Here is a 13,728-nt window from a genome sequence, read left to right as displayed (position 1 = left end):
ACATTTTCTTTCGCAGTGCAAAAATATTTTTGGCCATGAAAGGACCCTTATAAATTGGACCCTTTTGTAATTGAGTATTTTTGTCTCTTACTGCATTGCTGGCTCATTGCCTCTGTTATGTTGTATTACTTCTTGCTGCAAAGTGTGCTACTGTTATACGGTATCATTGTAGTAAAAGGATTCCCCAGCTCAGCAAGGCTGTCAACATTTTAAAGCTCAGATGTTACCTTCTGGAGCACAAAAACATTATTTTGCCTAGTCCTGTGCTTAAGGGCAAATGCCCATACCTTGTGCACTCTTACCTTTCAATTTGTACCTGTATGCTACCCAACCACTTAGATTGTAAGCTCGACGGGGCAGGGACCTCCTTCCTACTGTGTCTCATACCACATGGCACTTATTCCCTGTGCATTTATATATAGTTATTGTATTTATTATAACACTTGTCCTCCCTGTGTGTAATTTTGTGTTTTATAAGATTGTACAGCGCTGCGTACCCTTGTGGTGCTTTATAAATAAAGTTATACATACATACATACATACATTGGCTCCTTCTCAATTGGAATCCCTAATACAGGTATGGGATCCGTTATCCGGAAACCTGTTATCCAGAAAGCTCCGAATTACGGAACGCCAGTCTCCCATAGAATTCATTTTAATCAAATAATTCAGAATTTTAAAAATGATTTCCTTTTCCCCTGTAGTAATAAAACTGTATCTTGTACTTGACTCCAGTTAAGATATGTCATCCTTATTGGATGCAAAACAAGCCTACTAGGTTTAATTAATGTTTTATTGATCTTTTAGTAGACTTAAGGTATAGAGATCCAAGTTACAGAAAGACCCCTTATCCGAAATACCTTTGGTCCCAAGCATTCTGGATAACAGGTCCAATACCTGTACAGTACTTTGGTACCAAACTCTCTTTCCCATTAACTCACAACCTATTTTTTCTGTATCTTATTTAGCTATAAATCCATGATTTAGAGACTGGTCTCCTAGCATATACCTCAGGTAATTCCCTTTGGAGATTACTGTGTTAACAAAGTGAGCAAATTTGGTTTTACCTATACACATACTTAATCCCTTACTCCTATGTTGGGCTTCATACTGGTGCTGTGTCTTGTTCTCAAGCACTTATACTCTCTGTGTGCATTCTGCTTATCCTGACCACGTGCTGTCATATTATTTTGTGACATTTTAGCACCACAATCAAAATGTAAACAGATACAGTATTTTTCAGAGAGGTCTCCAGGTTCAGGTAAATCTACTAGTTGCCCGGCATGTGGGACACCAGACGAGCAGTAGTAGACATTCAACGATATGTGGAGCTGGTACTGATAGTTAACTGGATTCTGACAATAAAAACAGCAGTAAACTACAATAATCAAAAATCATTCCTGGTATTGCTTTTACCTTCCTTTTCCTAAAATAATTGTTCCCAGGGGCTTTGTAAATTTTAAAAATATGTGAGTTGGCGATATTGATATTTTTGAAGTTTCCTATTTGGTCATGACAATTGCAGTTTGTAAAATATGTTACAAAAAAAAAAAAGTCATCTGCATAGGCTGCTATTTTGTAGTACTTGACTAGCACATGGGGATCCCTGAGACATCTGAACTCAAATATGCGCTAAAAAGGCCCGCAGTGCCAATATAAAAAGCATGGGGGAGGGTGGGGACCCCGCTGGGTACCATTTTTGATGTATGTATGTATGTATAACTTTATTTATAAAGCGCCACAAGGGTACGCAGAGCTGTACAATCTTACAGAATACAAAATTACACACAGGGAGGACAAGTGATAAAATAAATAAATACAATAAATACATATATGTATATATGTAAGTGCCATGTGGTATGAGACACAGTAGGAAGGAGGTCCCTGCCCCATAGAGCTTACAATCTAAGTGGTTGGGTAACATACAGGCACAAACTGGAAGGTAAGAGTGCACAAGGTATGGGCATTTGCCCTTAAGCGCAGGACTGGGCAAAATAATGTTTTAGTGCTCCAGAAGGTAACAGCTGAGCTTTTTCTAAAATAGAGTGGGTGAGTTTTCCCTATGGAGGGATTCAGGGATAGAGTTCCAGAGGTAAGGAGCAGCGAGATAGAAAGGTTTAAGACGAGAGAGCGCAATGGGTGTGGATGGTGTAAAAAGACTGAGGCTCTGAGAGGAGCGGAGGAGACGACCAGGAACATGTAGGGAGACCAGTGAAGAAATGTAGTGAGGAGCAGAGGAGTGAAGGGCTTTGAATGTCAGCAGAAGGATTTTGTAAGCTATCCTTTGCTTAACAGGCAGCCATGCAAGAGAGCTTAATTGAGGCTGAGCAGGTTCCCTCTTAGGAGAGAGCAGGAGGATCCTGGCAGCAGAGTTTAAAATTGATTGCAGGAGAGAGAGGTGGGAGTCTGGGAGGCCGGTTAACAGGAGATTGCAGTAATCTAAGCGGGAAAGGATAAGGGCATGGATTAGTGTTTTAGCTGTCGCTTGTGAAAGAAAGGGCCGTATCTTGGCAATATTGCGGAGGAAAAAGCGGCAGCTTTTGGCAGTGTTATTAATATGGTTAGAGAAGGAGTGGGACTGGTCAAAGATAACCCCAAGGCAGCGTGCAGAATTTACAGGGTTGATGGTCATGCCATCAATAGTAATGGTGAAAGGAGGAGGAGGGCCAGGTTTGGGCAGGAAGACCATGAGCTCTGTTTTAGCTAGGTTAAGTTTGAGCTGGCGTCGGTTCATCCAGGAGTGATGTGTATATAATCTGAAAGTGTGCCCTTTACTCTTACACAAGGTACTAATTGTACTGTATAATGATTCTATCTATTTTTGTAACCAAACCCCAGATCTATTTAGAAGGCATATATACGGCCAACTCACCCTGTTAAATGCCTTTACCACGTTTGTAACATTAAGGGTGACTTTTTTTTTTTTACTTTAGAGTAGTAGAGAATGTTAATTAGTTTATAAGTATTATCCCTGGCATAAACCCAACTTGGTCCAAATCTATCAATTGCCCTAAGACTGTTTGTATTCTGGTTGCAACTATCTTGGCTAGAAAAGTAATGTCAGAGTTAATTAGAGATAGGCCTATACCGACCTGGATCTTCTGGGTTTATGTTGAGCTTCAGTTGGAGAGTTATGTGAGCCTCATTTGGGTAAACTATTAGTTGTTCTGCAGGGCATTAAATGCATTCACCACATGGGAGATGCATTCAGTATATTGTGATATCATCAGATTTTCAATCCCCCACATCTACCAATATCTTTCAGCTATGGCATGTGTGCATTTATGTTTGCTCTTTTTACAAGAGGTCTAATTCCTAGGTCCCCACACCAGCAAAAAAATTAACAATACACTTGTAATTAAGTGTTTTGTATAGGCAAAAGAACGAACAAGGTTTAGCCACTGAGAGAACTGGCAATCCTGTAATAGGTCCTTTAGCAGAAGTTAGTATTTCATGTATACATATTGCTGAGCAACCCATTTGAGAATTTCCAGAAAAGACTTCTGAGTGAGCCTTAAGGAAAAAAAGAGGCACAAGTAAAATGAGATGTTGTCAGTATCGATTTCTGCCTAGAATAGCTGAAAGGGGCTGTGAGTGAGCTAAAATATCCAATGATAACAGTACATGCTAATAGCTATTCCCTTTTCACATTCTGAACTTTGTAATCCTCCACAGCCCATCTTCTGTTTGTTTGCTATGTTATTATTTATTGGATGTACTCTGCCATAAGCCCTTATCCAAAATGGCACGTGTTTTAGTTAGTGCAGAACATTATCAGCAGAACTGTTCTATACAGTCAACACAGATATGGAACCACATACATCTTGTACATGCATTGCTAGATTGCACACACCACTCTGGATTCTAACAGAAGGGAAAGACACCTCGGTCATAAAATACTAAAGGATTCTGCCTGCCTAAAGAGAAGAGGGTCTCTCCAGGAAGATTCTGTTTATGCTTAATTTCATGCCTTGTTTTAGGAGGGCTATGCTATTGTTTTCTTGTCCCTGAATTTAAATGGAGAGTTAGGGTAAGAGTTAGGGTAGATATGCATTTGAAATCCAAGATATTTAAAGAAACCCCTCTTGTGCCCCAGTCATTTAATCTATTAGGTAAAAAATTAAAGTTTTGAAATTAGCATTCCTTTAATCAACTGGCAGAGCTTACAATGGGCAGCACCTACTGTATACAACAATGCCTCCCTGCCTTAAGTGACAAAGGTATCTCATGTGGCAAAAAGAATACTGAATATTTTGCACTGGGGAATCCTAAAGCTACTGCCACCCTGAATCTAGCAGTAGCTCCAGAATTACCACCGCTGGTTGTGGGAATATTCACACCAGACTTTTGAACAAATGCTTTGGAGGTGATGTAGTTGCTCCATAATTGATTCAAATCGCAAGCGCAATACCACCTCTAATTATGAATGGGCACAGTCTGTGGACTTCTGTGGAAATGTATGCTTTGCATCTAAAATTGCACTTTGCACCGTGCACTTGCCTTAGTCCCATTAGACCCATTATCTGTTAAATCAGGCAGAGATCCTATTTACTTTATTGTAAATTGCTTGCAAATGTTTGTGCCAGGGTTGGTCAGGTATTCTCAGAACATACTGCTCAGAACTTCTGCAGGCAATGCATATGCAAGTCTGTAGGGCCGGTTTGGGGCACTTTGCTGCTGTGCTTATAAGTAGCCCATTAAGGTCAGTGGTAAACAGTAGCATTTTGTGCACTATAAGCATTGCTTTTTCTAGTAGCCCAAGAAAGTTACACAGAAGCACCTTAAACAGTCAGCACGTGTGCCAGCCAGTCATTGTCAAAAAAACAGCAGTTGGTGTTTCCAGGCAACATGTGCAAAAGCACTCTAAGGGGCAGATTTATCAAAATGTAAGGTTAGAGCTCAACACATAAAAACTCACTCACATTCTGTTCATTCCTATGGGATTTTAAGAAGTGTATTTATCAATTGGAATTTGAGAAATACGCTTCCAAAAATCCCATAGGAATGAATAGAATGTGGGTGAGTTTTTATGTATTAAGCTCTAAACTCACATTTTGATAAATTTGCCCCTAAGAGTCTATGGGGGACAATTTGGGAGGTTTTGCTGCATTTTGGTACTACAGCATGCCCCATGTGCCATTACCCTAAGACTAAAGGTGGCCATACATGGTAAGATCCTCTAATTTGGCGAGGTTGCCAAGCGAACGGAACTTCTCCTGATATGCCCACCTACAGGTGGGCGATATCGGATCCATTTGATTAATTAATTCAATTAAAACGCCAGGCAAAGGCTCCATCAGTTCGGGGACCTCATCATTTATGCGGTCTCCAATCCGGTGGAAAAATCAAACCTGCCTAATCGAGATCTGTATGATTTTAGACTCGGGGAGGCCCGTTGGTGGAGCCCGTACACTGGGAGATAAGCTGCCAAATCAGTCTAAAGGACTGATAGAAGCTGAAATCTGCCCATGTACGGCCACCTTTACTCATAAGGAGTCTTATGTCCATTGAACAACATATCAAAAGGGCCAGTAATACCAGAGACCGCTCTAAAAGCTAAAGGATGTTTCCCTATATAAGGTGTGCACCACGGCAAGAACAGTCATTGCTGTAACAAGAGAATTGTATTAAGAGACCAGTAGCAGCGAAAAGTGCAAATCTTTTTTGAAGATTGGATATTGTGTCTTACAGCCTTAATAAATTCTGGTTGGTACATTACTACTTTGAGGGATGAACTACAACTGTAGTTAAGCTGGAGGACTGCAAGTGGGATTTACTTATTGAGCCTAAAATTTAAATAAATGCTAAAAGGGCAGAAAATAAGGGCATTTTTGTATTTTTCACTTTATTTTCTAAACTGTAAGTTTTAAAATAAAGTGTTTTATTTCTCCCCCACTCATTTTTGCCAATGGCAGCTCTATATGTCATTGCATTTCATCAATTTGTAACTGGTCTGTCACAGACCTTAGTAAAGCTCAGGGAGCAAGTACAGTACGTGCTGATACTACTACTGAGAAATGTATCAACTAATATCTCAGATTCTTATTTTAGTAAGTCAGATTAATCCAATTAATTTGGAAACATTTTTTAAGAAAAAAGTAATTTGCAGTGTGTGATTTGAAAACAAATTATCTGAAGGTAACCTGTCCTTGTAAATATTACAATCATTTTTAAAATCAGAAAGACAGCTATAAAATTACAATATGCTAAAACGAGTGGAAAAAATAATAATTACATTTTATATTGCTGAACTGTTACCTGTAACAGCAAATTTTATTACTTTGTGTTAAAAACATGAGCTATCACTTAATAAAAACAGAAAATGTAAATAAATCTTCAAAACAATTCCAGGCATTTTTATTTAGTCCTGTAGGACTTCTTATTGTGTACTCGTACTCGCTGCTGCACGGATGATGCAATTTTCATTGAGTCTTTTTTTAGAGGTGATGCACCCTGACTTTCTTGTTTCCAAATTAGCAGTTGAGCATCTTCTCCACCAGTCAAAAGTGAGTCATCTCCAAAATCCCAATAAAAAGATCGTATGGTAGCAGAATGCCCACCATGTAAGGTTTTTAAGTGCTTAACTCCATCATTGCTACATTTTAATAGGTTAACATTGCCACTGTGAGATCCTCCAACAAGAAACAATGTATCTTCCTTTTTATGATAGATACCACCAATCAGGTAGTCAACATTATGCATGCCAAATTCCTCTCTCACATCTTGAATTTTGGACAGGGTAATTGGTTTGTTGGTGTCTATCTGAGCAAGGTCCCACCAATAAAAACCTTCATCGTGTGTGAGGCAAAAAATCTGATTCGAATCTTTTCCTGCCCATCCAAGGGAACTTACTGAAGAGTCAGAGTTGCATGTAGAATCTAAAGCATCATCCTCATTATCTTTGCTGATATTAAATACATTGACAAGTCCATCAGTGGATCCGGATGCTACCATGCTTGGATTTGTGGGATGAAAGCACACTTTGGTGATGTCATCAAAATGAGACTCTGCATAAACTCCAAGCGGATCTTGGCGTGCAGACTTGTTTTCAGAATTGTACCTGGCATCCCAAAAAACTAGAAAGGCATCCTCTTCAACTTTTTCTGTACCAGCACAAACAACAAAATCATTGCAACTTATGTCAAAGCTGATGAAGGCATTGGAGGGATAACCAGTAAATATTTGAATAGCATCTGTTCCAGACACCCTTGTGTCCCAACTTTTTACTGTACCATCACTGCATGCTGAAGATAATATAAGTCTATTTGAGTGAGAGAATTTTACTTCACTAAGAACCCCAGGATGCCCATTATATTCTCGAATAAAAGTCATAGTTCCCTTATCATATAATTGAACTGATTTATTTGAGCATAAAATTGCAATTTTTTCATCATTTTCTCCCTCTGTAGGTTTTGATAAATCAATGTCAACCACATAAGTCTGCTTATCTTTCACAGCACATCGTCTGGCTAGGTGAAGATGAGAAAGCTGTTCCTCTAAAGCTTCCATGGTTATATACACTCACCAGTTCAATTTGTGATCTGCAGTTAAAAAAAAAAATAATTAAAAGGTTTCAAACTTAAAACACCCACATCAAGTATTTATGTCCACTACACAAGACACAAAGATGTGCATAAAAAACATTTAAAGCTCTTATTGGAGTTAATTCATCATTCAACACAGTTAAACTAGAACTAAAGCTTTACATTAAGCTGGAAATGTTGTACATAATGTTTTGGTCTTCTGTACCAACCCAAGGCAATCACAGCCCTTTAGCAGAGATCTGTGCCTCCAAAGATGCCCCCAAGTAGCCTTTAAACATTAAGAAAGCAAAATAGGGGCCACACATACAAGCTGTGTTTAAAATAGTGCTTTACCAATATATTAGGTCATAGAGTGTGAACAAAAAAGCAAATAATATCTCAGGTGGACAAGCCTCCATTTATTAGATTAGCCCGTATACCCAAAATGTTTCCATTTCCCTATTAAATGAGTAAAGCACCATTTGAAATCCAGCTTGTATTTGCAGCTCCCGTTTTTAACCGGTATCCAGGGAGCTTCTGCACCACCACTGATCAGGCACATCTGTGTGTGGGAACTATTCAATATATACAGTGTTCTGTGAATATTAACCATACCGTGCAAGAGTGTGATAGACTGAACTCAGCTGTAAGCTCAACTGTTGCAGGGACTAACTCCTATGATGTACAAACTCTATAAAGCACTAAAGAATATGTCAGTGCTACACTGCTCAAAAAAATAAAGGGAACACAATAACAAGACATCCTAGATCTGAATGAATGAAATATTCTTATTAAATACTTAGTTCTTTACATTTACAATGTGCTGACAACAAAATAACACAAAAATTATCAATGTAAATCAAATTTGTCAACCCATGGAGGTCTGGATTTGGAGTCACACTCAAAATTAAAGTGGAAAAAAACACTACAGGCTGATCCAACTTTGATGTAATGTCCTTAAAACAAGTCAAAATGAGGCTCAGTAGTGTGTGTGGCCTCCACGTGCCTGTATGACCTCCCTACAACGCCTGGGCATGCTCCTGATGAGGTGGCGGATGGTCTCCTGAGGGATCTCCTCCCAGACCTGGACTAAAGCATCCACCAAGTCCTGGACAGTCTGTGGTGCAACGTGGCGTTGGTGGATGTAGCAAGACATGATGTCCCAGATGTGCTCAATTCAGGTCTGGGGAATGGGCAGGCCAGTCCCTAGCATCAATGCCTTCATCTTGCAGGAACTGCTGACACACTCCAGCCACATGAGGTCTAGCATTGTCTTGCATTAGGAGGAACCCAGGGCCAACCGCACCAGCATATGGTCTCACAAGGTGTCTGAGGATCTCATGTCGGTATCTAATGGCAGTCAGGCTACCTCTGGCGTGCACATGGAGGGCTGTGCGGCCCCCCAAAGAAATGCCACCCCACACCATTACTGACCCACTGCCAAACCAGTCATGCTGGAGGATGTTGCAGGCAGCAGAACGTTCTCCACTCTGTCACATCTGCTCAGTGTGAACCTGCTTTCATCTGTGAAGAGCACAGGGCGCCAGTGGCGAATTTGCCAATCTTGGTGTTCTCTGGCAAATGCCAAACGTCCTGCACGGTGTTGGGCTGTAAGCACAACCCCCACCTGTGGACGTAGGCCCTCATACCACCCTCATGGAGTCTGCTTCTGACCGTTTGAGCAGACACATGCACATTTGTGGCCCGCTGGAGGTAATTTTGCCGGGCTCTGGCAGTGCTCCCCTGTTCCTCCTTGCACAAAGGCGGAGACAGCGGTCCTGCTCCTGGGTTGTTGCCCTCCATTGATGTGCCATTCTGGATGAGCTGCACTACCTGAGCCAGTTGTGTGGGTTGCAGACTCTGTCTCATGCTACCACTAGAGTGAAAGCACCGCCAGCATTCAAAAGGGACAAAACATCAGCCAGAAAGCATAGGAACTGAGAAGTGGTCTGTGGTCACCACCAGCACAACCACTCCTTTATTGGGGATGTCTTGCTAATTGCTTATAATTTCCACCTGTTGTCTATGCCATTTGCACATGTGAAATTGATTGTCAATCAGTGTTGCTACCTATGTGGATAGTTTAATATTACAGAAGTGTGATTGACTTGGAGTTACATTGTGTCATTTAGGGCTCTGGCACACGGGGAGATTAGTCGCCCGCGGCAAAACTCCCTGTTCGCGGGCGACTAATCTCCCCGAGTTGCCTTCACCTGTCATCCCATCGTCGACAATGTAAGTCGCTGGTGGGATGGCAGACGCGGGGGGCGATTTCAGGAAATCGCCGAAAAAGCCTTGCGAGTCTGCCATCCCGCCGGCGACTTACATGTTCGCCGGTGGGATGGCAGGGGAAGGCAACTCGGGGAGATTAGTCGCCCGCGCGAACAGGGAGTTTTGCCGCGGGCGACTAATCTCCCCGTGTGCCAGAGCCCTTAAGTGTTCCCTTTAATCTTTTGAGCAGCATATATAGGCAATAGTAAATATATAGCAAAGTGCTGCAGTAAGCACAACTCTAAATGTTCTACAGGCAATTGTTCTCAGTTACTGCACTGGTTAAAATAAAGAGTGCCATCCATTAAACAGCGCAAAATCACAGAAAGGCTTATATACCATATGGTATTTAAGTTAAAAAAAAAAAGTCTGTGAAGACTTTTGGCCACCAGACCTGCAATGCATAGTCACTGGGCAAGAAATGAAATTATAAAGCACTTATTTATATGTTACTTATTATTTAGTTCTTTGAAATGGCTGCTTGCCACACGGGGGATCAGTTTGCAAGTACAGTCATGCCGAATGCATACTGCCCAGCAGTTTCTTACACAACCCGCAGTCCCGGATCGCTACTTACACGTTCAGCGAAACTGTAAATCGCATGTAAATCGCACGCTCCTTGCCACACAAAATCCCGACTCATCACGCGAGACCGAGGCGTCACGACTGGACGTAGCGCAGTGACGTAGCACGTAGCCGCCTTGTGGGTGCGGCGAGCAGGGACGCAGTTACTGAATCTCTGTCACCTTATTTGGGCTAAGGCCTCTTTACGCTGGCAACAGGCGTGTGTTTCTTCGCACAAAACCGATAAAAGTTTCCCTCGTTTCTTGCCGCCCCCATAGCTAGCCTATTGTAGCCGATCCTTGCATCGTTTTAATCATAATAGCCGCTCTTCGCTAAGTGAGGGGCGGACGGATCAATAGCAGCTATTAGATGGTTGGACACTTGCTGTTTGTTTTTAGCCAATCATGACAACGCAAGGCTTGGGAGCTTTTAGAGCTGTTATATATATGTAGCACTTAACTTTTTTCCAGCACTTTAAAGAGCTTATACTTAATTGATGTCAGTTCATGCCCCGGTGGAGCTTACAGTCTTCGTTCCCTATCACTTTTATACACATTACATATACACTGCCTGTATGGTTTTATTGGAGTGTGCAAGGAATCCAGAGTATGCGGATTAAACCCCTCAGATACAGGGAGGACATACTTAGTGGCCAAGCTGGAATGAATCTCAGGACCTCTGAGATGTGCTAGCCTCTGAGCCACCATGCTGCCCACATAAAGCCACTTTCAAGTAAAAACGCACTCCTTACACACAGTATTGGATTGTGCGGGTGGGGCACCCAGAATAAACTGGGTAGGCCCCAGCATATATCCCCCCCTTCCCCATCAAGTAAAAATGCACTCCTTGCGCTTACACACAGTATTGGATTGTGCAGGTGGGGCACCCACTGTTGCACCTATTACCGCAAGGAAACCCTAGAGCTACTGCCATCTCTGGCCCAGGCAGTTGTTCCATGGTTCCTGTGTCAAACACTGCAGTTTAGTTGTGCCAAAAGTATATGGTGTACACACAACTCAAACACTAAATACAGGAAATGACACCAGGCAGACTGAAAAGGTACAGTGCAAATGTGCCCAATTTGCAAGATAGCATGTTCAGTTTCATTAATTTTGGTGAATTGGATGCAATTTCAGTAGGTAACACTTTCCTTTGTAACTGCAATGACACCGGAATTCTAGGCATTGCATTGTGGGGGGAAAAAACATGATTATAGGGTTTGAAATTTCAGTTTTCTTACTGCCCTTGTTGATGTATATATTGTGTATGTAATGCATTTACAGAAAGGGCAACTTTAGCTTAATACTGCAGTTTCAAAAATATCTTATTTCCACATGTGTGGAAAGTCACTTTGTCTTCTTTCATATGGAAAAAAAACAAGCTAAAAAGCAGAGCAGTGCAGCATCGTACCTAGGTGCCATTAGAAAATGCTTCGGGTCTCACAACCGACACGGCCCTGCTTGAGCATGTGCAAATGGGGCTGATTCCCGGCTAGCCTCAACTCCACATTATCAAGCAGGGTCTTTAAAAGCAAAAGGACAGTCATTTTCTCTTGGTGTTAAAACACTGTCCTAAAACTTTATTCATAACACATAATGCTTCATGTTTCTTGCAGCTTCCATTTGTCATTTTTTTTACAAATCTGTGAATGTTTATGGCATTGTACAGTGGCCCCTCTGGCAAATAAGCAAATTGCCAGTTCTAGCCTGTATTTGTCACTGGAAAAGATTTCCTAACAAGATCCAAGATGGGGAGCTTCTGTGAACAGCATTAAAAGCCTGTAGCTTTACTGTCCAAGGACTGCTGAAGCTCTAGGCCAGTGATTTCTAACCAGTGGCTCGGGGCGAGTAGTTACTCCCAGTGGACTCAATGTAGGTGCCCATCTTTAAATTTCTTCAAGCAGAGCCTCCTGCAGGCCAGCAGTCCATATGGGGCTACCAAATAGCCAAGCACAGCTCTTATTTGGCATCCTCAAGGAACTTTTTTCATGCTTGTGTAGCTCACCAACACTTTTTTTTACATCTGAGTGTGGCTCACGAGTAAAAAGGGTTGGTGATCCATGCGCTAGGCTATTACATTAAAGGAGAAGCAAAGTTACAAAAAAAATTTAAGCTGCAGCTGCAAAAAAATAACTGCTGCTACTATGTGTGCTCTGTCTTTAGAACCTCTGCTATTTCTTTCTCATAGCAATAAGTGCTGGTATACATCACCAGTTCATATCTGTTGAAAACCTCATACCAGTGTTCCATGTTTAATAATGCCTATAAATTGTTCTGCAAATGTAATTTGCAAGTTTGCAACTTGACAGTTAAAGTTATACACCACAACACCACAGTTAAATCAATAAAGGTGCAAGTAATTAATCAATACCAATACAGTGATTAAATCCCAATCTAAAACATAAATGTTATCACAAATATTATACACCTGCATTTTGTTAAAAAGATACAGCATCAGTTGACTTTGGATTCTGTAAATTCTGCACTATAGTAATACTGAAAGAATCACAAATACATAATTGCATAAATTGCTGTATCGATGGATTCCTTGTACTTGCATATTGATTCAACTGTGGTGTTAGACTGTAACTTACTGTTAAGTTGCAAACCTTTTTTTTAAGAGAAAGGTCTGACTGAAATTCAGACTTCGGGAAAGCTTATCAGTGCTAGCAGCAGAATGATGTACCAAAACCAGCCTTTAAAACAAAGTATTACACACTGGCCATAGGTATGATGAACATAGCACTTAAATACTACATCCACAAACATTTGCTGAGTAGCAAGCCCTATGCCTTGAAATGTGAGCAGCTCAACCTTAGGAAAAGCTTGGGCTCTGATCCAGCTTGGGGTCAGGTCAGGGTGGCTCTGGAACTAATGTTAGACTCACAGTATGCATTACATATGCCATTTGCATGTTCCCTTTATCTGCTTCACCTATCTGCCAGGATTAAAGTGCTTTCTATTAAGCAGGTAAAAACACACGTCACCTAGCGTTGGTACAATTTATTATCAGTAACAAGTAACAAAAGACACCTCGTAATATTGTTGATACAAAGTTTAATAATATACCAAAACATTACATGGCATTATTATGTATTTTTTTCTGTGAAACCGACAAAATACTATATAATTCTCATCCTAAAGGGGACACAGGTTTTTTGTTTTAATCACCCTTATTATATAACTAGAGATACATTTATGGCACCTGATTTATCTTTGGGATAAAGAAATTATTGTAACCCTTTAGGGTAAGGACAAACGGGGCAATTAATCGCCGAAATTTTACTGCAAATTCCATAGGCGAATGTACAAGTCGCTGCAAGAGAAATATTCCGTTCTTGACAAATTCCCATCGTTATAGCCATGGCTAT

General features: G+C 41.0%; 1 protein-coding gene across 1 annotated transcript; it reads right to left on the bottom strand.

The window, feature by feature from the left end:
- Positions 1-6,241: 6,241 nt before the first annotated feature.
- Positions 6,242-10,402, bottom strand: wdr89 (WD repeat domain 89). The gene is given in 2 exon segments (NM_001016604.2): positions 6,242-7,541; positions 10,372-10,402. A coding segment is annotated over 1 exon segment (1,152 nt). The 5' UTR covers positions 7,510-7,541; positions 10,372-10,402; the 3' UTR covers positions 6,242-6,357.
- Positions 10,403-13,728: the final 3,326 nt, after the last annotated feature.

This window comes from Xenopus tropicalis, chromosome 8, assembly GCF_000004195.4.
Source record: "Xenopus tropicalis strain Nigerian chromosome 8, UCB_Xtro_10.0, whole genome shotgun sequence".
NCBI lineage: Eukaryota > Metazoa > Chordata > Amphibia > Anura > Pipidae > Xenopus > Xenopus tropicalis.
The sequence above is the reverse complement of the archived record's forward strand: the minus strand, read 5'-3'. Positions and strand labels throughout refer to the sequence as shown.